At 39.9% G+C, this 27,985-nt stretch overlaps 1 protein-coding gene across 3 annotated transcripts; it reads right to left on the bottom strand.

Annotated features, from left to right (window-relative positions):
* Positions 1-2,305: 2,305 nt before the first annotated feature.
* Positions 2,306-27,849, bottom strand: LOC134215586 (G-protein coupled receptor Mth2-like). Of its 3 annotated transcripts, none has more exons than XM_062694739.1 (5): positions 27,250-27,849; positions 27,045-27,186; positions 3,818-4,240; positions 3,326-3,686; positions 2,306-3,253 (listed from the first exon to the last, which is right to left on the bottom strand). In XM_062694739.1, the coding sequence occupies exons 1-5, from the start codon at positions 27,748-27,750 to the stop codon at positions 3,127-3,129; spliced, it is 1,554 nt and encodes a 517-aa protein (XP_062550723.1). In that variant the 5' UTR covers positions 27,751-27,849; the 3' UTR covers positions 2,306-3,126. The 3 variants fall into 3 exon arrangements, with proteins under 3 accessions (XP_062550723.1, XP_062550724.1, XP_062550722.1); XM_062694740.1 differs by lacking the exons at positions 27,045-27,186; positions 27,250-27,849 and adding exons at positions 4,780-4,912; positions 13,670-14,687 and having other exon boundaries at positions 2,306-3,248; XM_062694738.1 differs by lacking the exons at positions 27,045-27,186; positions 27,250-27,849 and adding exons at positions 4,780-4,912; positions 13,670-14,686.
* Positions 27,850-27,985: the final 136 nt, after the last annotated feature.

Below are 27,985 nucleotides of genomic sequence, written 5' to 3'. Positions count from 1 at the left end.
AGGAACGAGAAAAAGTGTTTAATTGGAATTGTACGCCCACTAAAATTTACGTTGAATGACTTTTTTTGTGAAGGTTAAACCTTCACCTAAACCTTCACAAAAAAAAGTCATTCAACGTAAATTTTAGGAAAATCGAGTTTTGTCTGTTCCGCTCCCGTTTATAACGTGCCTCGTTCAATGGAATCTCACACATGTTGCATTCTTCTCTTCCACTAACTGCTTACATTCGCCGACATACCGTTTTTCTGATCCGGGGCATCGTGCCAAGTGCAGCGGTTGCGGTGCTACCAATGGCGGATCGAATATCTCTCCAGCCATCTTCAAGAGACGCTGCGCCTAGCTGCTCTTTCCTTGGGAGTGCCACTTCCAGCTGCTGCGCGTAGTCTTGGGCTAGTCTACCGTCTTGTAGCCGCCCAATGTTTAACCGCGGCGGACGACTCTGACGCGTGTTGTACACCGTCGAGAGTTTTGAGCGCAGACATACTGCAACGAGGTAGTGGTCGGATTAAATATTCGCACTGCGGTAAGTGTGGACGTTCGTGATGTCGGAGAATAATTTACCGTCGAATAGAACGTGATCGATTTGGTTTTCCGTTTCTTGGTTAGGTGTTCTCCATGTGGCCTTGTGGATATTTTTGCGGGGAAAGAAGGTGCATCGTTGGCCGTTGTCGTTCGATATGGTGTGCAGACTATCCGGTCCGATGACCGTTCTATATATTTCCTCCCTTGCTACCGTTCATGTCGCCGATGATGATTTTGACGTCCCGCAGTATGTCTGTTCCAGCTGTGCGTAGAACGCTTCTTTCTCGTCGTCAGGTCTCCCTTCGTGTGGGCAGTGCACGTTGATAATGTTATAGTTGAAGAAACGACCTTTTATCCTCAGCTTGCACATCTTTGCGTTGATTGGCAGCCACCCAACCTCACGTTGGTGCATCTTTCCCAGCACTATGAAGCCAGTTCCCAGCTCGTTGGTGGTGGTTTCCTGCAGCACTAGAACGTTGAAGTTGCGGGGATGTAATTCATCGTAGATTATCCTGTCGCAACCTGTGAACCTTACACACTTAATTTTTTTTACCGGGATCTCAAAAATTTGTTGAACTTTTACCGTGAATCGCATAGCCGAACCCAAGCAAGCGTGGTTTTTGCCGGGATTTCAGTCAAAATTGCTGAAAATCAGCAAATAATTTGCTGAAAACCAGCTAACAAACGTTATTTTTGCCGGGATATCAGTTTTTATTTTTGCTTTTTGCTTCGACTGTGCCGATTTAGCTGAGCTGCAGAAATAAAAACTGAGTGTATAGCGACTTGCAGTTCCATGTTCCAAGCTTCCAATCGTGATCCTCCGACGTTGCTGATTGTATCGAGTCGTATTATCTTTATGTCGTTCGTAATGTTTGCTTTCAAATGCGGCGTGTTGCGTACGCGCATACCGTCGGAGGGCCGTCGTGTCAGATTTGTTTAGCGTCCTAAGTTTAACAGAGCCCACTGTCATAGCCCACCACATCCTAGGCAGGCACCACAACTCGCAGATGCCCATAGTAGGAATCGTCAAGCCCTTGGACATATTTAGTCCCTGCTGCACTGCCGTAATCTGGCAAAGTGACGTATACGCCATTTTCCAAAAATGATGTTAACGAGTAATATTCATCGTACTCTTTAACAGAAAAATGGAAAACTTGTATGTTGTAAAATGGCGCATACGTCACTTTTTCAGATTACGGCAGTGCTACCCCCTATTTGAGCCACCCTACGGTATATATTTCCTCGCGCACTCCACACTCCGAATGCTGGTGGCTTCTGCACATTATGGAGGATCGCTCTTCTTTCAGCGGAAGCGACGCGTGCTACAAAAGCACGATTTATCGAATTTTGGAATATTAAAATCACACCCGGTATAGTAAAAAAGACTTAAATCCTACTTCAAAATGGCCTCATTGTGTTTTTTTTTCAAGGGGAAAATATTTTTGTTGTTTTTCATCGTATGTTTAAACTAAGTCATACGACGACAAACAACAAAAATACTTTCCCCTTGAAAAAGACACAATCCCCGTGTCGAAACGTCGAGTAAATAAAAAAACTCGTTGTAATAAGTGCAAGACTAAGTAGCCGTTCAATAAATGAAAATGGCCTCATTACTTTGGGAGAAGCTTAGTGCTCAAAGATAAATATTCTCTAGGGTATTTAAAAGAAGCTACAATTGGTAATAGGTAGCGGATTTTTTTTTCTGATACCAATGGGGGCGAACTCAGAACTCAAGGATTACTTCCATGATTGACAAGGGATAATTTTCTTTATAATTATGATAATGAATCTTTAAGATTGATGTGGCTTACTTTGTAATTTCGATTTCATTAGGTAAGTTTATCAAGAAGTATAAAGGTTTCGATATATAATCATGAAACTGTAGTCTGTTGAGTGTTAAACAGTAAATGAAAAGATAATCAAATAGTGAAATATGTGTTTAAATACTATATTAGATACTTTCGTTTTCGCCTCTGATATCGAAACTATAATTTTTGATAATAATCAGAGTGTCATTAATATCTATAAATAAAATTAACAGGTATCATACGGACTAGGATCCGAGATACATGACTTATATATCGCCATATGAACTTTAATCAATACAAAGATACACACTTTAAGTAATTCTTTGATTTCGGTGAAATTTTTCAGATTTTTCAACAGCAGAACTATTTGGTAATCTGTTCACAGATTGTATGTGATTCATTACAGTTGATCGTTACAAAAATCCAAATAAAATCTGTAAAATGATTATCAATTAAGTCAGGTTTTGAATATTCGGTGAAGAACTCATCGATAATTTGTGAAATGAATAAACTGTGTAAAAGCGTATAACGGTAAGCGTAGAACTGTCATGCAAGTTGTCGCATATAACATGCCAATACATTGAAGGTAGCGATGGAATCAAAATTGGACCACTCTATTCCGACATTCTTGGGCGATTATCATTAACTCGCTTTGTTATTTCGAAAGCGAGGCATTGGTTCTTGTGCATCTAAATTGGCTGCTGAGCAACCATTTGTTAACATCGAGAACTGATCCTGTTACGGATTTTAGTTGTCCTTAAAAGCCGCAAGACGAAGAATTTGATCCAATTTTGCCTCAAGCAGAAAGCGAGTTCAACGGAACGCTAGTATCCGGTGCACTAGTGTATCTCGTGTGGCTCATGGTCGATCCAGTATTAACGGATGTGGCCTTTGTTCGATGAAAGCCGCGAAGACGTCCTATCCTAAATGAGAACATATTTTAGTTGAACTCGTGATATTTAATAGATAGGTACCTTGACAAAACACATGCTCACCTTTTCGCAACAAGCTTTCGAACCTTCTGCTTCCAAACGAACAGAAAGAAAATCATCACCCCCAGCAGACAGTTGCATACGTCGACAACGTAAAATATCCAGATGCTGTTTTCCATGGCCCATGATAGAATCTCGAACGTCCAGGTGACACCCATCACGATAAACAGCCGCAAATACAGCGTGTACCGATAACGATCATGCTCGAACCGATTGTGGCGTCCAGAGTCATTTTTCAATGCGGCCTCAGTAGCTCTCTGCACCCGGATAATGCGAACAGCAGTGACAATAAAGAAGTACAAATTCGCCGCAATCAGCACTAACAAGGGTAGATACAGATACAAGAACTGTACCATTTTGTCCGCTAGAATGAAGAAAAATTTTAGTTGACCGGATGAATCTACTTGAATGAATGAATGAATCTATTTGCGATAATATATTTTCAATACATTGAAATTACGAGGATATGTAACTAATATTTCATGTTACACTTACTGTAGAACCAACAGTTGTTTATTCCGAATCCGGGCCTCAAATGTTCCACAATCAGTTCGGTATTTTCGAACACTGCCACCAGCACTACCGCAATCAACGGGCAGCCCCAGGCATACAGCGAGTAGTACAGGAATCGTTTGCGTTCATTTTTGATCACCACCCCACTGCTGAAAGTCCAGAAGATATCGAAACACATCACGTTCAACCAGAAAAACGCTACCAGTACGAAAAAGTAAAGCATATATCCTTGGGCTTCACAGGGGATGATGTTGCTCCGGAAGTGCATTATAAGCAAGACGACGAACGAGTTGGTGAGCGCGAATATATAACATATCAGCGATTTCCCGTGGATGTTCCGGAGTTCGGGGATACATGCGTAAATCAAGAGGGTAGCTATTAAGAATGGAATAGACAGTATGAGACCTAGAAGCAAAAAAAGGTACATTAGTTATGATTGAAGGAATGTGCTAGATTGGAGTATGTTGACAAAATTATTTTGAGCTATAGATTGCTCGTTTTATACAGCAATATAATCTATAAATTTATTGAACCCGAAGACCTCACTAGAAAATTCGAAACATTCGACGTTTGAGAATCCACTCAGATCGTGCTTAATTCAAAAACAATACATTTGCTTAAAATAAACTCTATCTGATGTCACACTTGTGCAAGCAACTCTGGGGTAAATTATAAATGGCATTGCTAATCTATAGAACCTTCTAAAAGTTTCTTCCAAAAGATGATATTTCAAAATGCTATTCTAAAAATCGTTGATGCTAACTGAACACATTATAGGCCGAAAACAAATGCTTATGATGACGACATTCGTACTATGGCACCGGAGCACCTTGAATCAATTAACACAAGCTGGAAATTTTACTATTTTTGGCGCCATCGTGCTTAATTACTCGGCCGGACGAAAACGCTATAAGCAGTGTGTATTGTTGTCGTAGGCCACCTACCAATAGAGTGCGTGATGCTCGCCTGGTCCACCAATGGGCAGAAATATGCTGCGGCAACGCCGGTGTCATCCTGCACTGCTAAGCAATACTCCTCCTGGGGTATCACCATTTCACGCAGAATTATCGAACCACTCTAGGAATGAGCAATTAAGTGAGTAAACCCGATCACAATGTATTTATAGCAAGGCACTGTGGTTTGATTGGCCAAAAATGTTGCACTATTTTTTTCTATCCAAAAACGATCTTTCTCTTTCAAACACAATCAATTCTGATAAACTGTTTTTATTCTTTTCCATACATATCTCAATATTTGAGCACTGATTTCGTTTGCAAACCTAAATTGATTCACATAGTAGTGACACTCCCTTTCTCAGATGTAGCCAAGACACCAAATTTTTTACTTCTTTATACAATTTTGGAATGCAATGATTTACCGCTATAAAATTTAATAGTGACAAGGTTTTGTTTGTTTATTGCCTCTTGTAATAACATCGGTTTATAATTATTACACAAAGGATAAAGATTAATATTTTTCTTATCTATTGTGCTCACAAATACGCACATGGACGGACAGATATTTGCTCCGTTCGTACACACTTAATTGTTTTATCGGAATCTCGGCGAATTGTTGAACTTTTACCGAGATTCGCATAGCTAAGCCCCAGCAAACATGTTTTTTGCTAAGATTTCTATTGAAGTTGTTGAAAATCAGCAAATACCTTGCCGAAAATCAGCTAACAAACGTAATTTTTGCCTGAATATCAGTTTTTCTTTTGCCTTGCAAAAGTTAGACTGCATTGAACCGGCTCACTAAGGAGTATTTCAGCCCAAATCCTGGCTGAAAGTCAAAAACAATATTTTTAGACATTTTCATATTATTTTTCGTTTTGTACTCTCAAATAGTAATACTGGCAATGGACTGAGACATAGGACATATGAAGACTAATAAAGATCATTTTGTGAGACAACTTTAATCAGATGAGTTGTATTTATTGAAGTCTCCACAACATCAGAAGTGGCATGTTCCTGCGAAGTCAGAAGACATCAAATGAACTGGATCATTCCGGAGATCATTGTAGTGCTTCCTCTGAAGTGGCTGACAGAATACTGCCGGTTGAAGTTCGACAAGAATCTGTAGGAATCCCTGCTTAAAGCACTATGAATGCTACAGTTCCGTCGTTACAACCCAGTCAGGCATACGCAAGTGGTGGGCACTGTGACGGATTCACAACAAATTCGTTTTCGGATCGCAATTTATCAAGTTATAATGTACAAAGAAGGTGTGAATGTCAACCGAATGTATCAAGCATTAGACCAGTACCGTCAATCAATGGTTATCGTCTTGAAGAAGTTGCAGCTTTTCAACCGTTATTTTTTGGACGTGAGAATGAAGATATCAATCCTTTCATTGCAATCGCCGACAACACAAAGCGTGCACTTGGCCTGGATAGTCAAACTATGAAGTTAGTTGTCATTAAGCAACTGAAAGGCACCTCAAGAACTTGGTTACACACTCATGCAGACTTCATGTTGAAATCTTATGAGGAACTCTGGAAGATCTTCGTTAGACGTTTGGAGTACCGGTTAATGGGTTTGAATTGCGGAAACGTTTGGAACAAATTAGATAGTTCGGTCGTGAGTCGTTTGCTGACTATTGTCAATCGAAGAAGCTTATCGCACAAAAGCTCAACTTACAAGAAACAGAACTTGTTGAATACATTGTTGAAGGAATTGGAGACGTAACTTTGAAAAATCAAGCTAGAATGCAAAACTTTAAGAATGTTACAGACATAATGCAAGCATTCCGGATGGTCAGGCTAGGCAATGGGGTATTTCCAAAGAAACCAAATTTGTGCTATTCCTGTAATCAGCCAGGTCATTTTGCTGCTAACTGTAGGATTTTTTCGGATCAGAGATCTGTATCATCATCAACCTTTCGGAAACCAAGCCACGAAATTAAAAGTATATGCAGCAAACGGCCCGTTATCAACGCAGTTATGAAAGATGAGCGCTTAGAAGACGATTTTACTGACGAAGGACATAATAAACCGGTAGAATTCAAATTTGATTTCATTGATAGTACTTTTAAGGGTTTATTCAATAAAGGGAGCCCTATTCCACTTATACGACGTGGTTTAAAAGATAAAAAATGTATTTCAGAATTATTCAAACAAACGATACCAGGGTATAGGTGGGAGAAGGCTCAAGACATTAGGCGAATGCATTAAAATTGTTAACATTCAAAATACCTCGTTGTAGTACCAGATAGGGTGCTTAGTCGTCAGAAATTCGAACAGTAATTAATCGAAATAGCAATTTTAACTCGAATCCTGAAACCAATGACATTTTTGGTCAAACCGTTTTCGATTTAATAACCCCTTTCGGCCTAATATCCGTTTCGATTAAAATTAATTCGGCTAGATGACTTTCAGCAAAACTTGATATTCAACCAAGTGGCATTCGGGCAAATGGCTTTTGGTTGAATGAATTTCAAACAAATTACCCTTTCCACTCATTAGATCAGTCCTATGAAAATCGTATCAGCCATTTCCCTTAGTGTATAGTAGATTGTGTGCTAATCTCCGGAGGTGCAAATCTGATTGAGAGTGTTCTCCATGTCAGGGGAGAATGATCATCGTAGGAGTGCCAGCGAGGGACTATAAACTAAACTGTGCACATCATGCTGCATCGTGTCAGCATCGAAAAGACAGTCTCTTCAACGCGATGTAGGTAGCGCAACCCTGGTAAAGTAGTATACCGAAGATTCTACAGTTACAAAGAAAGGCAAAAGAAGAGCAAACGGATTGCTTCAACGGCAACCAATCCGGCAACGAATAAAGGACAACGATTGGAAAGTCGGATCTTGGAACGTGAGAACTTTGAATGAACCCGCATGTGTTGGGCTTGGTTCGTGAGCTGCAGAAGGTCGGCATGAGTGTGGCAGCAATCCAGGAAATACGTTTGCCCAGAACTGGAGAACGTGATTTCCGGGCGGTGGATCCCATAGCGAACACTTCATTCAAGTACCACATCTACTATAGCGACGGTGACAGAGCAGAACGAGGAGTTAGCTTCATGGTGATCAGGAAGCAGATGATGCGTGTTATTCGGTGGAAGCCGACAAGCGACCGCATTTGCGTATTGAGAATTAAGGCCAAATTCTTCAACTATAGCCTGATCAGCATCTATGCCCCAAAGAACGATAAGCCTGAGATCGTGATGGATGAGTTCTATGAGAGCCTTGATAATTAAGCCTTAAGGCCTACGGAGAGTGCCCAACACACGATGTAAAGTTTGTCATTGGGGAAGCAAATGCGCAGATCGGAAAAGAAAGTTTCTTTCGCCCTGTCATTGGTACGGAAAGTTTTCATTCCGCTTCCAACGATAATGGTCTGCGACTTGTAACTTTTGCTGCTGCTAGAGGGATGGCAATAAGCATGTAAGAATATCCGCAAACACACCTGGCAACATCCAACGAATGATAACGTACTGTACCTCATGCTGTCTACCTATAGGGCGCTCGTCTTATTGAATAACTATTGGGACATGCTTAGTAACTGTCGTAACGCTGGTTGCATATATTGTACCCGTAATTTCCAGAGACCTCGATATTAATTAATCCAAAACTAACTAAATCAGTCATTGATCTGAGCGAAACTAAATAGCGTTCAATAATAACATGTATTTCGTCTTATGGATGCATAATTTGGTAAAACTAAACTTGTTCAATACCTTAAAAATGAGCGAGATTTTTATGGTAGTAAATTTCAGAATTTGCACACGTACGCACACATACATGCATACAAGTGATCTATTAGTGTATCAAAACATGCTTACATTTGCTATCTAGCTTCCACTGAAGAAATTTTTGAAATCCCTTTCAATTTTTACGTTTTTGCTTTTCTGAGAAGATTTTTTTGTACATGCTTCTATATGTTCCTCAATTAAAATCATTTGTTTCTTTGAATCAAATCAGAAAAATAGGCATAACTCCATAGCATATCATTTGTTATAATTATATTTTCAATGTCAAAGTGAATTTGTTTCAAATATCGTACATTTTATTTAATAATTCACGAGATTTCCTGATAGATTAATACGTAACACACCAGCGTAACGCATGCAAAGTGAAATTATAGACACTTCCGTAGGAAGGGTCAAAAAGGCAACACGAAGAGAGTATAATAGCTGAAGCGCAGGAGAACATGGATAGAAACGATATGTGTAGGCTTTACACAACTGTCAATGATGCGTGGTATAAGACTGCGCCAATGCCCGCCATGTGTAATGACCGAAAGGGGAATTTGCTGACAGACAAGACTATGGTGGCAGCCAGGTGGAAGGAGCATTTCGAAAATTTGTTGAACGGTGAAAATTAAGGTGGATTAAGGAGCAGGATGGACATAGTCGGCGATGGTCAAGCTTTAGGACCACCAACTCTGGACGACGTTAAGAAGGCTCTAAACGAGCTGAAAAACTCGAGTCGAGCTTCTCAAACACGGTGAGCAGCACCATATTATCCAGAAAATATGAAAGGATGAAGAACTGCCTGCCGGCTGGTTGGATGGCGTCATATGCCCAATCTATAAGAAAGGGCACAGACTAGAGTGTGCCAATTTCAGAGGGATCACCCTTCAGAACTCGGCGTACAAAATCCTGTCGCGTATCCTGTTCAACATACTGAGACCTCTTGAGAAGTCCTTCTTCGGCGAATACGAGGCAGGTTTATTTTCGTAAGGGGCGATCTACGACGGATCAGATGTTTAACCTGCGGATGATTCTTGATAAATTCCGGGAGTACAACTTGCAGACTCATCATCTGTTCATTGACTTCAAAGCAGCGTACAATTCAGTGAAGAGAAATGAGCTGTGGCAGATAATGTCCGAACATGGTTTTCCAGCGATACTGATTAGACTGATACGTGCAACGCTGATTGCACACGAAGTGTCAACCTCGTTTGTGACCTTAGACGGATTGAAGCAGAGTGTTGCACTTTTGAATTTATTGTTCAACATTGCACTCGAAGGCGCTATTAGGAGATCTGGGGTGCAGAGGAACGGCACTATCATCACACGGTTGCATCCCGGACAGAAGCCATGAACAGAATAACAAATAAGAACAAACTCAAGGCAATTGATATCGATCATTTATTACAAATAACATATCTTGACATACTCATGATATTTTAGTGCAAAGTATTGATATTGTCGTCTGATCTTTTATCTCTCATATAAATCATGTCCATATATCATTTTACTATCCTATCAACATTTGATATTATTGAGCTATTTTCGTCTACTCGGGATATGCTCCTGGGGTTTGCGGACGGCATCGGCCTTATTGGAATCGATCGCAGAGCAGTACTGGAGGCTTTTGTCCCACTCAAGAGGGAGACGGCGAGGATAGGCTTAACCATTAGCTCTACCAATACAAAGTACATGGTGGCAGGTAGAGATAGGGGAAGACCTATTGCTGCTGGTGCAGAGGCAGTGCTTGATGGGAATGTGTTTGAAGTTGTTGAAGAATTGGTTTACCTTGAAACGCTTGTGATATGTGACAATGACGTTTCCCGCGAAGTGAAAAGACGCATTGCTGCTGCGAATGACTTTTTACGGATTACGTAACCAGCTTAGGTCCCGCAACATGCAGACGGAAACGAAATTTGCTCTATACAAAGCTCTGATTCTACCAGTGGCTCTTTATGGACATGAAGCATGGACATTAAAAGAGGCGGACCGGAGAGCTTTCGGGGCTTTCAAGTGAAATGTGCTGCGTACAATACTCGGAGGGAAACTAGAAAACCCTAGCAGCACAATTCACGTTGATTTGGTTGCAATAACTCATATATGACCAAATTTGGTCATATATGAGTATCATCAACTGATTTACAACATGTGTGTTGCTCGGGAATGGTGTGTGACGCAGACGCATGAATCATGAGCTGTATCAAGTATATAAAGAAGAAAATATTGAGACTCGTATAAAATACGGCATTCTTCAGTAGGCTGGTCACTTAGTGCAAATGTCGGAAGAAAGAATAGCGAAAACAACATTCAACAGTGAACCAGATAGGGGCCGGCGACTTCGTGGAAGGATACGAACACGCTGGTTGCACGCAGTGGAATCGGACCTGAGTCCCTGAACGTTCGGGGAAACTGGAGGAACATCGCCCAAGACCGACGATTATGGAGCTCTACAATACGCCATGCATAGGTGTATCGACGCTGTAGCCAACCAGGTATCCATGTAGGTATTAGAAAAACAAGGTATTGTTTCTTACAGTTGAGCAGTTTAGTTCGTCGATTGATTGATATCCAAATTTCCAAAATCGGATGGAAGACTTGGAAGGCATACTATTGAAAAATCGAGACACAAGACATGACAAGGCAAGGTAAGGTAGGCGTTGGTCAACGTAAAGACATCGTTTCAATTGATTTTTTTACCGTAACTGAGCGACTGGGTTTTGTACATTAGATGAACTTCTTAACGGATCAGCTTCTTTTGTACGGTTGGTTGGTTGTTGTTGGTGGTTGTTTGTGGTCTAGAAAAGAACTGATATTTTTTCACTAATTATTTTCCATAATGCGGCTTTCCAGTTACTAACAACAACAAAACCAAATCAGAATCTTGTGATCAAATTTCGCTTCACTGATACTGATGTCATCCATGCGAATTAATTTGTGTAGAGTCTCTCTCCGAAGCGTGTTTGTAATGCTGTTACGGACGGCAACTTTCTCCCGTCATGAAGTGAATAATATGCATTTTGAACGAAACTCGTCTCGGCTCAACCATTTATGGTACAAAATGTTGGAGCTAAGAAGAACTGATTAGTTTCCAAAAATGCGCCTAATCACTAACAGCAACCACTCATTAGTCCGACGCACGCTTGTGATTCTGTTGCCGAAGTTAAATGTCTGCTGTCATCAAGCGATGATAATTTTCACTATGATGAAAATGTGTTTCGGCTCAACGTTTTCTTATTAAAACCCAAATTAATCCACCTAGCGTTGGTGGTGCCTTTCTCGCATTTAGTTAAGACACCAACCTTATATGGGGTTATTATGGTCCGATGTACCATTTTCTTCATAACTTTTTAACGCAATGACCGATCGTTATAAAATTCAATAGTGATCAACAAGGCTTTGCCCCCTGTCGAATGAAACTTGTTGCGAGAAAATCGGTTAAGGATTACTATACGAAAAGTTGTCTAATGTTTTTTATAGCTTTTGTGCACACACATACACACACATACACACATACATACACACGGACAGACAGACATGTGCTCAACTCGTCGAGCTGAGTCGATTGGTATATAATACTATGGGTCTCAGAGGCTTCTATAAAAAGTTCGTTTTCGGAGTGAAATGATAGCCTTTCGGTACAACTTAGTTGTACGAGAAAGGCAAAAATAAAGGTTCTGAAAAGAACCGATTTATTTTCAATTATCCGACTTCCCAATTAATCGCAACCAAGTCAGATCCAGAACCATTTGAGAGAATTTCACTGTAGTGCCACTGACGCCAACGATAGCCACTAGATAGTTTACTGCTGAACCGCTAAATGCAGAGACCACCGTCATCGATGCTGGGATCGCTACCAACACCATCGTTCTGTCCGCTCTTCATGCCAGCTCTCCGTGACCACTCACCGTGTTGGAAATGCATGAATGGGATTGGTTGGTTGATATTTTCATTAGGTAGGTAAATAATTAAAAAATTTAATAGTTCATCGTAAATAATCAAAACTTTCAATTAAATTGACAAAATTGCTGGAGCGTCATGATTTCGTGACGGTCCGCAATTTTAGATTCTGATTTGACACCTGGTACCTTTGCGTAAGACGTTGTCCAACGTAAAAAAAACAAGCCCCGACCATTTCCTTCGTTGATCTCTTTAGACCATAAAAACTAAAAATATAAGGACTTCAGGTTTTGAAAACATATTGTCCAGTTCTTGAATCATCTCGCGCTAATCTATTATCAGTGCATCCAGCTTAGCTAATTCCCCTCATCATGGAAGTCAGCCAAAGTCATCCCTATCCAAAAGCCTAGGAAACATTGCCCTTCTCACAAAATCTTAACTCACTTAAAAAGCAGTCCATGGCTTTAATAACTTTAATAACTTTAATATGCTGAAGACAATGTCTTGAGCGATTCTCAGTTCAAAATCCAAAACCTCTGCTATGGTATAGCGAGAGTCTCCAGTTAGTCTTGCGAGCAAAGGCGTAGGAGAAGGTGCGATACAAATAAGAAGGAATTGCTTGTTGCCGGTGAAGCTTGAGAAAAACCTGCTGTAAGTGCTTCAGAGGTACAATCTTCTCCGTTATCTAGCGAAAACCATCAACTCGGCAAGGAAATTCTGAGTCTGAACTGACGGAGCGACTTCCGATGCGTACGACGTAAGCGTCCTCCAAGGCAGTATTTTTGGGCTACAAATACTCAATTTGCTCATCTACAACAAGTCAGCAGAATAAATAATCCCCCGGAAGGGGGATCCGGGGCCGACAATATGCGGGAGACTGAAAAATTTGTATGCGATGAATAGAACCAGTTGCCTCTACTAGATGTATGTATTATGTGTCTCATTTTTTACCTTCATTGAAAATCAATCACAAGGCTAGTTTTCAGTTTTTTAATTTTTGGTATATCTGATTAGCATTACTACAATTTAATAGAAAATATTCTTTATTTGCCATATACAGTACCATATGTCCGTAATTTGTATTCCGTAATTTGTATTCGTAGAACAGAGGTATAGATGTCTTCAATAATGTGCTTTGACATGTGCATATGTTTCTAGGAAAAATATTCACGAAAAAACGTTTACAGCACCACTAAAAAACAATCACGATGTTGGCCAACCGAACCACAGTGTAACGGAAACTTACATCATCCAAGGCCCACTGTTCGATATCCTCAATCAAGAGCTCCGGGCATGGTTTTTGAGGAAGAAAGCCATAGGCTTTCTCCTCGAATATATTCCCCAGCCGGATTTCGTTTGTTATTGTCGTCACATTTGTCAGCAGAATAACTGGGAAGTCATCGCTTTTGTCCACACAGTTGGTGGTTTCCCCGACACGAAGATACCATTGCCCAATCGGGCAGCACAATCGAACACACTTGCTCACTTGGCATATACATCCTCGGTAGTAACTCGAAACACTCACTCTGACGTCATGCTCAACATAATCATAATTTATGAGTGCAAAATTCTGAGACGTATAAACGATATCATTATGAACGATGTTTCCCAAGGCGTTGCGCGTGCCACTGCTTATGTTGACTGAGTCACGGAACTCACAAGGCAGCTGCCCACTAAGTTTAGTATCAGCTTCACCAGCGACATTTATCACACACCAAAGTACAGTGACTAAGCTGAACGCAACTGATAAGAAATCACAAGTCCGTATCTTCGTTATTGCTAAAGTAAGTCGCTCCATGCTATTCTTAGTATATTCCCAATCGAAAGTCACCTCTCATTTGAATTCTATTCGAATATTTTACTTAGTTAGAGCCGTGCCCGACTGGCCCACACATGATTCCTTCTTCCTTTAGCTAATGGCTAAAACACCTGCCGCCAACGACCAACGAATAGCGCGAATCGGATATAGTTATTTATTTATCAACACTTTTTGTTCTCAAGCACGAGCCATAAATGTTTACAAGATCACAGGAAAAACGGACACTCCCAATCATCCGTACCGCCACAATATTGCGGTTCATTTTGTTGATTCTAACTCAGTTTCACATTTCATCCAAGCCGTGCAATTTTCACCACAATCGACCCATTTACCCCCACTGACAATAATGGCACGGCACCGGGCGGAGTGAGAACGTTTTTCCAGTTCAACGCGAGTGGACGTCTTTATCTGCGGGTGGCAATTCTTGGACTAGCGACCAGATACTAACCGAACGTTTCCGCTTACTCTGTGGTTGCGTCGATTGGTTCGACTTATCTGGTACCAAACAATTACCGTGCAACTACCAGCGATGAGTGCGGTATGGGACCTGTGCTAATAGCAAGAGGGAAGAGGTGCGGCCGGTAATTTAATCCAACACTCAAATTTGGATACCTTTCATGGGTTAATATGTATCGTCATCGAATCGGATGTAGTGGGTGGGCTGTACGATTTTTTTGACAACCATTTAAGGAGCTGATATTTTTCATTCAAAGAGGAAGCATGTTAAAGATCAAACACCTGCGTTGGATTTTTACAAGGAGCGAAAAACATTGATATTTTTTGAAATTTAAGTAACCCCAGAATATTCAACATGGCTATTTCATAAACAAATTGGATGATGGGGGAGGTAGGAAATAAAACATAAATGAATAAATTGAGAATCGATATTCAACAGTTTTTTGGCAATGTTCTGCTAACCAAAATATTTTTCGAGTTTTCTAGCTAATAATCAAACTTGCCCACCGAGTTTCATGGGAGGGGAAACATAAGTGGAAAAATTATCATTAATCATTCGGCGGCGAATGAACATTCCAAAAATAAAACTGTTTCAATACACAAGAAAAGATGACTTACCGAATAGAAAATACATAATTATTCTATCAAATTTAAAGTTGGCGAGTGTATGGGCCAGCAGAAACTATGTCCAAGGAATAATGACCTCTCTCCTGGCCACTGTGAACTGTGAGACTTGCCAAGGATGTGGTATAAAGAGGCTTGGCAGTGGACTTCTATAAAAAGCTACATGTATCCTTAAGCGGGAAATTGGTGTTTACATGGTCATTATGCAACTCAAATGAGTTGCATAAAATTATAATCATTTAGGTGCTGTAATGAAAACCAACATCAGAACGGTTGTTACATGACTACATTGGGTGACTGTTCAAATAGTGTATTCTCTGCATCGCGTAGTAAATGAAATAGTTTGATGGACATGACATATAAATTTTCCATGATAGGTTCATTTATCGCTTCCTTCCGGCTTCCAGCTTTGCAATGTGGTACGATAAAAGAATCTGATCGTTTTCTACATCAACATGATTTATAGGCAAAAATGATCAGGTGAAGTAAATTAGACTGTATAATTTTGGTACAAATTTATCATATTTTAGCCCATTTTTCGTCATTACAAAAAATAGCGTTTGCCACTCATTGCAAAACTAGTTTTTTTAGCACTCAAAATATCTCTATGAAATAAATATGAGTATCTCTATATAATAAATATCTCTATATAATAAACATAATTTCCTTCCTGAAGATTTAACTCGCGAACTGGTTGCCCGGCCCGATTTACAAGTTTTTTCCCTAATCGATTCGTTTTGGTGAAATTAACGGGGAAATTTAAAAAAAATCATTAGAATACAATTTTGGGTCAGCTGTTGAGGAAAACAACACAAACCCACGGAAATTGATCTAGAGTGCGGTGCTGCAAATAGTTAATTGTGACATTTGCAACACCCGGGCAAAGCTGGGTTTCTTTCGCTAGTCCTCTTTTTTCTTCTTTTTCTTCTTCTCTATATATAAAAATGAGTTTGCATTTCTTTTGAGGCAATAAAATTCACGAACGGAAGGGTCGATTTGCAAGATTTTCTCACTAATCGATTCGTCTTGGGCTCAGCTGTGTTTTTACATATTAAAAGTTGATCAAATTTGACGGGTAAACATGGAAAATTGGCAAAATGCAACGGTTTTATGAGTTTTGAAGAAATTCATCAAACTCGAACCGATCTAGAAATCGATCTAGAGAGCGACGCTGCAATCAACTAAATAATTGACAGATCGAAAGTAAAACCTGAGCGAAATCGGGCAGGTTCGACTAGTATTAAATATATGTAACGTACAGCTCGTACTGAACAAATTGTCTATTTTCAACTAGTTGCGCAAGCTACTATTTTGCAACTCATTTAAGGTGCATAATGATCATTAAGGTCCCTCCTGACAGAATCCAAGTTTCAAAGTGTTTGCGTTTTCGGGGGCACACCACTCGATACGGGGGCGGCGGACAAGTGTCATTTTTGTTGATTCAGCTTTGCTGCGTCGCAGCATGCGTGAAAAAATAAAAATGACAGTTGTGCGTTGCTTCCGTATCGAGTGGTGTGCCCCCGAAAACGCGAGCACTTTGAAACTTGGATTCTGTCAGAAGTGACCTTAAGGGCAAGTCTCCCGGAGAACAAATTTAAATCTACTCGCTTTTTCAAGGGCACACCACTCAATACGAAAGCAACGCACAACTGTTATTTTTATTATTCCAAGCTGAAATAATAAAAATGACAATTGAATCATTTGTTTGAGAAACTGCATACCGTTTTACTTCGAAATGCCGGACACTTCAATTTTTATTTGACTTTATTTACCATCTCAACAAGTATTTCTTGGGTTATCAATGCAGGGAACGATTCTAGGACTTGAAACTATTTTAACAAATCAAGACAAAATTTTCAAAACGACTTATCTGCTTTTGTAAACAAAGATTCAAACGACGATTTGACGAATCTGATAGCTCTCCCACGCAAACCAACACCATCAACAGGTAGCGGAATCCTTCGCCTACCTATTGATGGTGTTGGTTTGCGTGGGAGAGCTATCAGATTCGTCAAATCGTCGTTTGAATCTTTGTTTACAAAAGCAGATAAGTCGTTTTGAAAATTTTGTCTTGAAATGTAAGTAATCCGTGATCTGTAGTAAAAACTTGAAAATTAGAGGTAAAAGTTGAAAGCATGTCATAATCAACGGTGAATTTAGTTTTTCTTAGAATGCAGCTTAAGACTCAACATTAGAGAAACTAAGCTCATATTTACTATATTCTATCATTCTCAAGGGGTATTAGTAATTGATTAACATAGTATGATAGCACTCTTTGTCATGAATTAGAGAAATTGCTTGGGAATTCATAGCTTTATATTTTTTATTACATTTTCTGTATGTCCGGACTTCGAGGCAAGTTTTTACAATTGCTTCGATTTCCGGACATGCTGAAATGATGCTAAATAACTGTTTATCAGTTAAGTTAATTGAAATCAAATGATTCGTAATGAGCAATCATAGTAACAATTTCATTAGATTTCAGTTGCTACACTCTAGAGATGGGCGTTCAGATCCGGAACCAGTCAAATGATCCGGATCTCTAAAGTGAGTGAATGATTCGTGGATAATTTTTTAAAAGATCCGGTTCACCAGATCAGCAATTTTTTTTACCATTTGTAAGGAAATAATAAAATAAAAAGTTCATTCTTTGTAATCCATACGCTTGTAAACAAGAGGTAAGGTAAAGTTATTGTCAGTACGGTTCAAAAGTGTGAGCCAGAATGACGAAGGTTTCACTTTATTGCATTCTCCTTACGCTTTGTTCTAAGGATCCGATCCGGTTGAAAGATCCGGATCATTAGAATGAATGACCCAGATCTGAGCCGTTCATCAAAGTGATCCGTTTTGCCCTTCTCTACTACACTCCAAAAGGAACATTGCTTGCTCTCAGCTTATCGATATACACTTATACACACATTGTAAATGATATCACTTCATTAATCGTACACAAGTAAACTTGCCTTCAGTTTCTAGTGAAAGGTTGTCTTCAAATGTATTTTTTTCATCCATTCACATTTTTGTAGAAAAAAAAAGCAAGTCATAAAACTAGCATTTTAACAGAATTTTATGAAAAGACACGTTGTGAACGACTTCCGTCAAATAAAAAAACTCAACATTTCTCGGACACGCCTGGATTTATTAATCCGCATGAATCCTTGATTTCTAAAAGCAAACTGAAATGGTTTTCAAAAGACACATAAATACCATTAATTGAAGCTTACCCACGTTGAATTTGAGAGGTAGTATTGACGAAAATATTTCATTACCCACAGACACGTCAAATGTCAAAAAAGCTTTCTACCTTGCAAAATTGAGAGGGGGGAGATTGTATGTAATTATTAGATTCCAAAAGTTGTATATTGCAGTTAAATGCTCCTGCTTGGTTTCAAATACTGTTTTTTGGTAGTCCTGGTCAATCTCGGAGCAGAAACTTCGGATGGTACACACAACCGGGGGATGCCAGATTTCCATACAAATGTGTATAGAAACTTCACCTTACGGATTTATATTAATCGAGAAATATGAATGCTATATCCTAGTTGTCTTTGAACGGATTAAATTGGCTATTTGAGAATTAATATAGCCAAACTCGAAGTGTCCAGAAATTCGAAGCAAAATTGTTCGGTATTTGAAGCATCCCTTATACTGTGTCCGGATTTCGAAGCAAGCGATGTTCAATGTTTTCGATTATATTAGCTATTTCGTGCATACAAAATGTCACTTTCAGTACACTACAGCAAATTTGATAAGTTATTCTTGACAGGGTGTGTTATCACTCAGTGTCAAGTACATAATTCGGTTTGAAATATTGAACTGAAAATTCAGCAGTGCTTAGGTGTCCGGACTTCGAGTCAAAACGGTAAGTCCATTTTACACTATTTCGAGAAAACAACAAAAAACTGTTTTTGAACAAATTTGCACCGAATCTTTCGATTTCTTCGATACAGATCAATAGTTTTTTGGCAAAACTCAACACTCTGGGGCACTTTCAGTGCAAAAACTGTAAGCAGTACTCCACAATTGCTCTTCAAAGCACGTGAACATATGTAGTTTCTCAAACAAACGAAAAAAATTTCATGCATTCCAGAACAAAATTTTTTTTTCGTTAACGTCCAAGTCGGGTGGTTTAATCCCCGGAAATAGGCAATTACCTTTGATTGAACTGAACTTGAGTTGCGTGCTCTTGCCTACGCAATGCGGTCGGGTCTGAGCTTGACGACCGACTGGTAAATAGCTTACACAACCTCACTTGATCAGTACCGTTGCTAATGAAGAATGTGTATAGCCGCCAGACATTCTAAATACTCACGCTCCTCTAATGTGGACGTGTACTATACACATGTGGAAGTATTGGCTTGAGAAATGGATTGCGAGTGATTTGACTATGCGTCCAATTTGGGAATCTCGAGCTCGTTCAGTAGCCGCTAGGTTGCGAAGGCCGACGGAGGTCCTTCCTAGCTTAGTTGGTTAAAGCACCAGTCTAGCGTACTGTAGGGTCATGGGTTCGAGTCACATCGAAGGGAAAGTGGTTACCTCCAATACATTTTCCAAATCAATATCTTCTACATAACGTACATATTCACATATGAGTTTTCATAACATTGTAAATTAACGTCCAAGTCGGGTGGTTTAATCCTCGGAAATAGGCAATTACCTTTGATTGAACTTTTTTTTCGTGTTTTTTGCCAGAAACCGTATTTTTGGACGAGGATTCAGAATATATAAAAATCTCATTTTGGTCAAAAATGTCACATATGCAGTTTCTCAAACAAACGGTTCTATTGTGCGTTACTTCCGTATTGTGTGGTGTACCCTTGAAAACGCGAGTAGATTTAAATTAGGTTTGCGGGAGATTTGTCCTTAAAGCACTCATTCATTGGTATGGGAAAGCAGGACAATTTATTACTCAACACGATCTGCAAAACCAGGTATTGGGGCCGTACACTAATTACGTAAGCAAATTTTCTGGGTTTTCAAACCCCCCTCCCATTCAAATCATTTTTTATTTATATGGAGCGTAAGAAAATGGCCGACACCCCCTACTCCCATAAGTGCTTACGTAATTAGTGTACGACCCAACCCAAGCAATTATGATCTGGTACTGCAAAAACTTGTTTTCATGGCTTTTTGTGATTGAGAGAGGCTTATCGTCGTTTTTTATCAATTGAGAGCGAATTCTGCAATCCTTGGAAATTGTAGAGAACTGATATCAATTTAAACACAGAATAATCACACAGTATTTATTACACCTTTATTTTCGCACTCCGTTAACAGCCTTTTGCACAGCCACTTCTTATGCTCCTCCTTGCTAAACTGCCCTTTCTAAAATCCATGGCCTTCTATTCTTTTCTACTATTTCTACTCTCTCAATCTACTACAGAAATAATAAGATAAGTTTTTGAAAATAGCTGATAAGATTTCTGTACCAATTACACTCAATTAATTTTTACAAGATGGTATTTTACTATTGTTCTTACTTAGAGGGAATCTGTATTAAATGCACCACCGCATCTTCTTGGTTAATAACCCAAACTTATTGCAAAATAAAAAGTGGCTGAAGTCAGTAGACATTTGTAGGGCCCCACACAAAAGAACTTGATCAAAATATTTCCAATAGAATGATGTACATATTACACATTTTAGATATAAATGCACAATTTTAGAATTTATTTTAATTGTTTTCTTGCAGTACTATGGAGATCGAAGTGTGCCGTGCTGCTGAAAAGACGTGTAATTTTCTGCTCCCGCCATTTCCAATTGTTTTAATAAGAATAAGTTCTCGAAGCCGGAGAAAAACGATCCATTCCAGCACAATATGCAATGGAAGACTCGAAAAACCAGCAGCAGCAAGGGATAAAACTGCATCAAATACCTAAGGTGTACGCTTCTGCGTTGCTCGCTCTTCTCCGTTGAGATGGTGCACACATTTTCCGGAAAGCTGCTCAAGAAAGTCAAGCAGAGCAATCCAGCAGTCCTTGTGTCTGCAGCAATCACGCACAAAAGGACATTCCCTCAAGAATTTCTTCAAAAGCGTAGGACTTAGTTATCAAACCGTAATATCACTGTAATGGACCTGAATCATTTTTTTTTTGCGGCGGGCGCAGCAGCAGCCTGGACACTAACTGCTACCAGAACTTTCACGAACCCCACAAGAACCTTGTATCTAAGGTTAAAAGACTATTATTCTTCCATTTATAGTGAATAGTGGAAGTAAATGGAAGAATAATACCAAATCGGTCACAGTTTCGAATGAAGCAAAGGGGGATTAGCAGCGCATTGAAATGATGTCGAGATAAAACCAACCCCAAAGCATTCAGGCCGATAAGTTTATCCTCTGTAATGCTCAAAATTATGGAAAAGGTACTATGCGAGTACATAAATCACAAATTTATGAAAGCAATGCCTTTGTCAAAAAACCAATTCGCCTATCAAAGTGGAAAATCTACGATCTCGGCACTACATACGGTAGTTCAAAAAATCGAAAAAACACTTAATGCAAAAGAAATTGCTCTTGTAGCATTTCTTGATATTGAGGGCGCATTCGATAACGCTTCTTATTCGTCTATAGGGTCAGCAATGTTGAGGAGAAAATTCGACCCATGCATTGTTACCTGGGTACATGCTATGCTAGCTAATCGGAAAATCTCCTCTGAGCTTAGCGGTTCATACATCACTGTTAAAGCAACAAGGGGGTGTCCGCAAGGCGGAGTGCTTTCTCCTTTGTTGTGGTCACTGGTGGTGGATGAGCTTCTAGACAGCTTAGAGAGAAGAGGCTTCGAAGTGGTTGGATATGCTGATGACGTTGTCATTATTGTACGAGGCAAATTCGAAAGTGTTATCGTGGAAAGAATGCAATCTGCCCTAAATCACACTTTTTCCTGGTGTCAAAAGTATCAACTAGGCATAAATCCTACAAAAACTTCCATTATCCCTTTCACCAAACGGAGAAAGGTACAACTGAAACCCCTTTTCTTGAATCAAACACAATTAGTTTATTCAAGTGAAGTAAAATATCTAGGTGTCATACTCGACGCAATACTTAATTGGAACTCTCATCTCCAATCAGTTGTGCAGAAAGGTCTCAATACACTTTGGGTTTGTTCAAAACCCTTGGTAAAAAGATGGGGCCTAAAACCAAGTATGATCATGTGGATATATAAAACCATTGTCCGTCCCAGGACAACTTACGCTTCCCTTGTCTGGTGGCCTAAAACTAATGAGGCTGCTGCAAGGGCTAAGCTCAACAAAATCCAACGCACCGCTTGCATAGCCATCACTGGTGCAGTTCGTAGTACACCCACTTTGGCCCTAGACGCAATGCTTCACCTGCCCTGGTTAGATCAATTCATAAAGCTGGAAGCGGAAAAAAGTGCTCTAAGGTTAAAGAGAACAAAAACACTGCTGTCGGGAGACCTTACGGGTCACCTCAGCATATTAAATGAATTTGCCATAAATCCCGCAATAGGAATTTGTAGTGACTGGATGGAAACGGTAGTCAATTATGACTTACCTTACGATGTGTTCATTCCTTCCCGCCAGGAGTGGGAAGGAGGTGGACCCAGCGTTCCAACAGGCTCTATAAATTTCTTCACAGATGGTTCGAAAATGAATAATCTGACAGGATCCGGAATCTATGGCCCTAAAACAAAAATTTCTGTCCACTTAGGACAGTGGCCCACAGTATTTCAGGCGGAAGTATATGCAATATTAGAATGCGTGTTATTATGCCTGAGGAGAAAGTATAGATTTGCAAAAATATGTATTTTCTCTGACAGCCAAGCGGCACTTAATTCGCTTAATAACTACACTTGTAACTCAAAGCTAGTGTGGGAATGCATTCTGGCTTTGAAAAACTTATCCATACGCAATCGAGTCTACCTATATTGGATCCCAGGACATACGGGTCTAGAGGGAAACGAGATTGCTGATGAGCTAGCCAGGAATGGATCTAATGAAAGGTTCATTGGCCCTGAGCCCTTCTGCGGGATCTCAGACTGCTCTGTAAAAATGGAACTGAACAAATATATGGTCAGTCAAATCACATCAAACTGGAATGCACTTCCCCATACGAGCCAATCCAAAAGGCTCGTAACGATTAACCCCAAGAAAACCCAACAACTATTAGGTCTCAACAAAAGGGATCTCAACATCTACACCGGTCTAATAACTGGACACTGCCCTGCAGATACCATCTACAAAAGATCGGAGCAATCCAAACCTCAAATTGCCGCTTCTGTGACGAGGAGAGAGAAACATCAGAACACATCCTCTGCTATTGCAGTGCACTCACCCAACGTAGGTTCAAAGTTCTCAGCAAGCCCTTTTAGGGCCTGCTGACATATGGATCTTATCCCCCAAGGACGTGGTTGGCTTCATAAAGCTAGTCTCGCCAGAATGGGGGAGTCACATACTGTAACTCAGGATCTCTATTCATCAATAATAGATGGTCTTGAGTTCAGTCGATACCAAGGTATCTCAGTGACAAACATGTTACTGAGATAACTTGCGTATTTCACAGTAAAATGGTATATCACAATAGTCCTAAAATCTGGACGCAGTGATCTTCACCCGACAAACGAGGAAAAAAACTGGAGGAATTTTGACAGTGGCTGGTACGTTCCGATATCCTTTCTTTCTTCAATTACTCCATAAATTCAAAAATTAAAAATTGAATACTAAATGCGTACAGGGCATTGTTTGCTTCTATTGCCGCGGATATTGTGAGAGTCCCAGGTATCCGGTTCACGGTTTAGTTAGCAACGGTGCCTCTTCTCGACCTTCTTTTCCCCGAGTAGTTAGTACGAATGAGAGCGTCCTTACTCCTTGTAAAGTTTTGCTGTACCTGTTATGAACAACTAGTACATCCCATTCCCTGCACATTCTGAAGAAACCTTTCTTGCTTCAGAAGTGCATCTTTTCTGTAGTACTAGTCTTCGTAACAATAAGGGCAGCATTACGGAGCATGAGATATGATCAAATTATTCGTAGTACTACTTGACCAACACCCGCGCGTGACAGGACCCGCCTGGGAAGCAGTGTTACGATAGACGAACTTAGTATCCAGAAGGTAGCTAAGGCTGGAAGGGTACGATGGGCAGGGCATGTTGCAAGAATGTCGGACAGCAACCCTGGAAAGATGGCGTTCGCTTCCGATCCGGCAGGTACGAGACAACGTGGAGCGCAGCGAGCGAGATGGGCAGACCAGGTGCAAAACGACTTGGCGAGCGCGGGGCGCATTCAAGGATGAAGAGATGCGGCCTCGAACCGTGTATTGTGGCGTCAAATTGTTGATTCAGTGTTATCTGTTTAGATGTAGACTAAATAAATGAAAAATGAATGAATGCATATGCACAGACAGCCAAGATATTTAACAGAAAAATGGTTTTCGTACGATTTTTCGTATGTTTTTCGTTGCCGAATAATAAGCAATCAAGCAATAATTACCCTGTAGAGTCTGATGGTGCGGAAACCTCAATTTGAGAGGCATACTGGCTTTTTTTTTCAAAAAGCTCAGTTGCTTCGTTGCAAAAGAATTGGAAGCATTCTTCTACGCTTCTCGGAAGCCTCCATCCAAGCTGCTCGAAGCATCCTTACGGTTACATGTTACCAAACTTTTACCATTACTGTTGAACTGTTGGCAAACATGCTGGAATCAAAAGGCTCGTTATGCAATTGACTCATCAGCAAACTGGAAAAGCCAACAGTGTTCTGCTATTAATCGCTAGTCAAATTCGCGTCATTTTTAAGCAATAAGACTCTTTGAAATAAAATTGTTGCTTATTATCTATACGGGAATGCAGCAGAAAATGATAAAATGACAGTTTCTCGGCTGGTATCAGAAAAGAGGCGAAAATCGAATGTGCTAATCACTAGCAATTAAACCTACTGGGGCTTGCTTGCTCCTGGATCACTCATGCACAAGGAATGTAATTGTCGCTGAAAAATGCAAAAAACAAGCAACAAAAGAGAATAGCGATAACTCTTTGTCCTCATCTGCAGAGGATAAAGACAATTAGTATGTTAGTTAGGAAGGAAATATATTGGAAATCGCCTTGATAAGCGACTAATTATTTCATTTGAACGACGCCGTATTCATGATGATACAAAACCGGAAAAGCAAAGCGTATCTTACGTATTTTCCCGAAGACTGATTCGATATCTTAACTACTCCGCGAAGATTTAAACACGCACTGCACAACGCTTGCTTGATTTCTACTCTGAAAAAACACACACTGAACCTCTTAGTTTTATTACCGGCCGCGTAATGCAGAACACAATATTTCGGCAGATCACTCGATCGTTCTGCTGTCCGAAACACGAGAAAAGACGCACTCAATAACCAGAAAAGTTTTCTCTTGTCATAAGACGAGTTTATACAATCCCATTGAATTCCACCACTTAATTGTATCTTGACATATTCGTATTTCGACCTCAACAGTAAGGCCGTCTTCAGTATCTCGTACTTGACTCGACTTATTATATTAAGTGGTGGAATTCAATGGGATTGTATAAGATCGTCTTATGACAACTGAAGACATTCCACTAAAAAGCTCAAAATAATTTTCTTATCAGAAAAGTTTTGTTGTAGGTTGAAAATAAAATTCATCTCGAGACAGCTTTATTATCGTCGACTAATCGCGACACCCACGACCACAAATCTGGTGCCAATTTAATATCCCTCCGTAATTTGGTGGGTTTTACCTCTGCGCTTCACTTATTCGCACAGCTCCTCTAAAGACAAGTTTTAAGTAGTCCTGATGTGCACCACTTCCGAAGATTTTTTTACGCCGCCGTCGCCATCAAATATGAATCGGTCCGCCGCGGGAAAATAGGAGTTCGTGGGAGAATGGGAGAATTTATAGAAGAATTCCCAGCGGAAATTCAGGAATAAGTTTCTGATAAACATCCAGAAGGGTTTTCTGGGTTAATTTGTTATCTAATTTCAGGGCCGTACCCGGATGTTTTTTGTGGGAATTGTCGGGAAAATTTTGATAATTTTAAAGAATTTACGGGGCGGAGAGATTTTTGGGAAATTGGTAGATTTTTGGTAGAAATTTCCAGAAAGAATTTCGGGAGCAATTACTGGTGGATTTTTTTTGGGGGGGATCTGCTAAAAGAATGCCTAAAGAAACTTCTGAATAATAGAATGTAGCTATTCACTGCGTTAGATCACTAATATCACATCATATACTAAATCATGTAGCATCAGTTAGGGTAATTAGCTCCAATTGAAATGAGTCAACCATCGACTAAATGATCCTATGCGAAAGTATACAAGGTTCCAAAAGGCAATTTAAGATGATGGTATAAATGGAAACGACCATTCCTTTCACTGAACCATCATCATTCGTTTTGATCAGGAACATCATGATAAATTGCCCTATTCTTGTTTTCAAATCTACTTCTGCCTGCAAATCTTCTTTTCTCCTAACCCTATTAAATCTTAAGCATTAATGTTATCATAGTTATGTACACTTCTAACGTGAAAAACAACTGTATCAATTGATATCTGATATTTCGGCCAAGACCAAACGGCCGAAACGTAGGAAACTAAAGCAACGTGTCGTTTCGATTTTTGTGAGACTGAAAAGCCGCTTATCTTAAAGTTATAGTTATGTACATCTAGGTTCAATTAACAAAATCAAAAATTTTAGTATTTGTGTCATCTTCCCGTAAAAATTGGGTCACACATCTCATTATTAAAACTACATATAATTACCTATTGTGACTGATGTGTTCGGGCGCTTCTGTTCTTCGGCTGAACAGAAGTATAATGTTGACAATTCGTGATCCGGTGACGGATAGAGACAGTATTCATTTTGCAATATCGGAAAACTCGATAATGAATTTACAAAGCCAGACTAAAAAGGGACGACACTTTTCAACTTTTTTTAAAGTAAAACACATTACAATTAGTCGTTTACCGCATTCATATTCCACTCATCAGGCTTGGCATCATACGCCCTGCAGGACTCCTTCCATATTGCCATGAAAATATCACTCCTCGTGTTTATGTTCACCGTTTGTGTACCACCGGTGTCATCAATCATATTAACTATCAACTGGTTGGATGCGTTCAAAGCACTGCAGCTGGGGTAGTCTCCCCGATAGGAAACAAAGTCAGCCGTGCAGCACAACCAAACGCAGTTCATCACCTGGCAGACGCACCCCCGAGTATGTTTAGGTACCACAATCTTCCTTCCGTCGTCGTCGTAGCTGTAGTCAATCGAAGCATAATTGATCTGTTTGTAATACACGCCGTTGTGAAGAATCCCGCCACTGCTATCGCGCTTGCCGTCGCTAATGTTCACCGAATGTAGGAACTCACATGGCAGCATCGAACCCGCGCATTCCACATATTTCCACGGCTTTAGAATAAGCATAACAGCCAGAACATTCAAAAATATCGCGGCGGATAAAAACATCTTGGTAATGATAAGAGACTCTAATTTACCAGAATAAAAAACTTAATTAGAATGTACGCCACAGTGATGCTCGTTGAATCAACCACACTCCAGAACCGTTCTTTTTGCTCTGAATGCTTTTAGCGAATTAACCGCGAAACATAATATATTGTGGAACAGATTAAATCTGTACATTGTACGCTGCAGTTTGCCTGTTGTTGTCTGCGGTTGCCTGCACTACGGAATACTGTGTGGT

The sequence above is a fragment of the Armigeres subalbatus genome, chromosome 2, assembly GCF_024139115.2.
Source record: "Armigeres subalbatus isolate Guangzhou_Male chromosome 2, GZ_Asu_2, whole genome shotgun sequence".
NCBI lineage: Eukaryota > Metazoa > Arthropoda > Insecta > Diptera > Culicidae > Armigeres > Armigeres subalbatus.
Note: the sequence above shows the minus strand (reverse complement) of the source record. Positions and strands in the feature narration are given on the sequence as shown.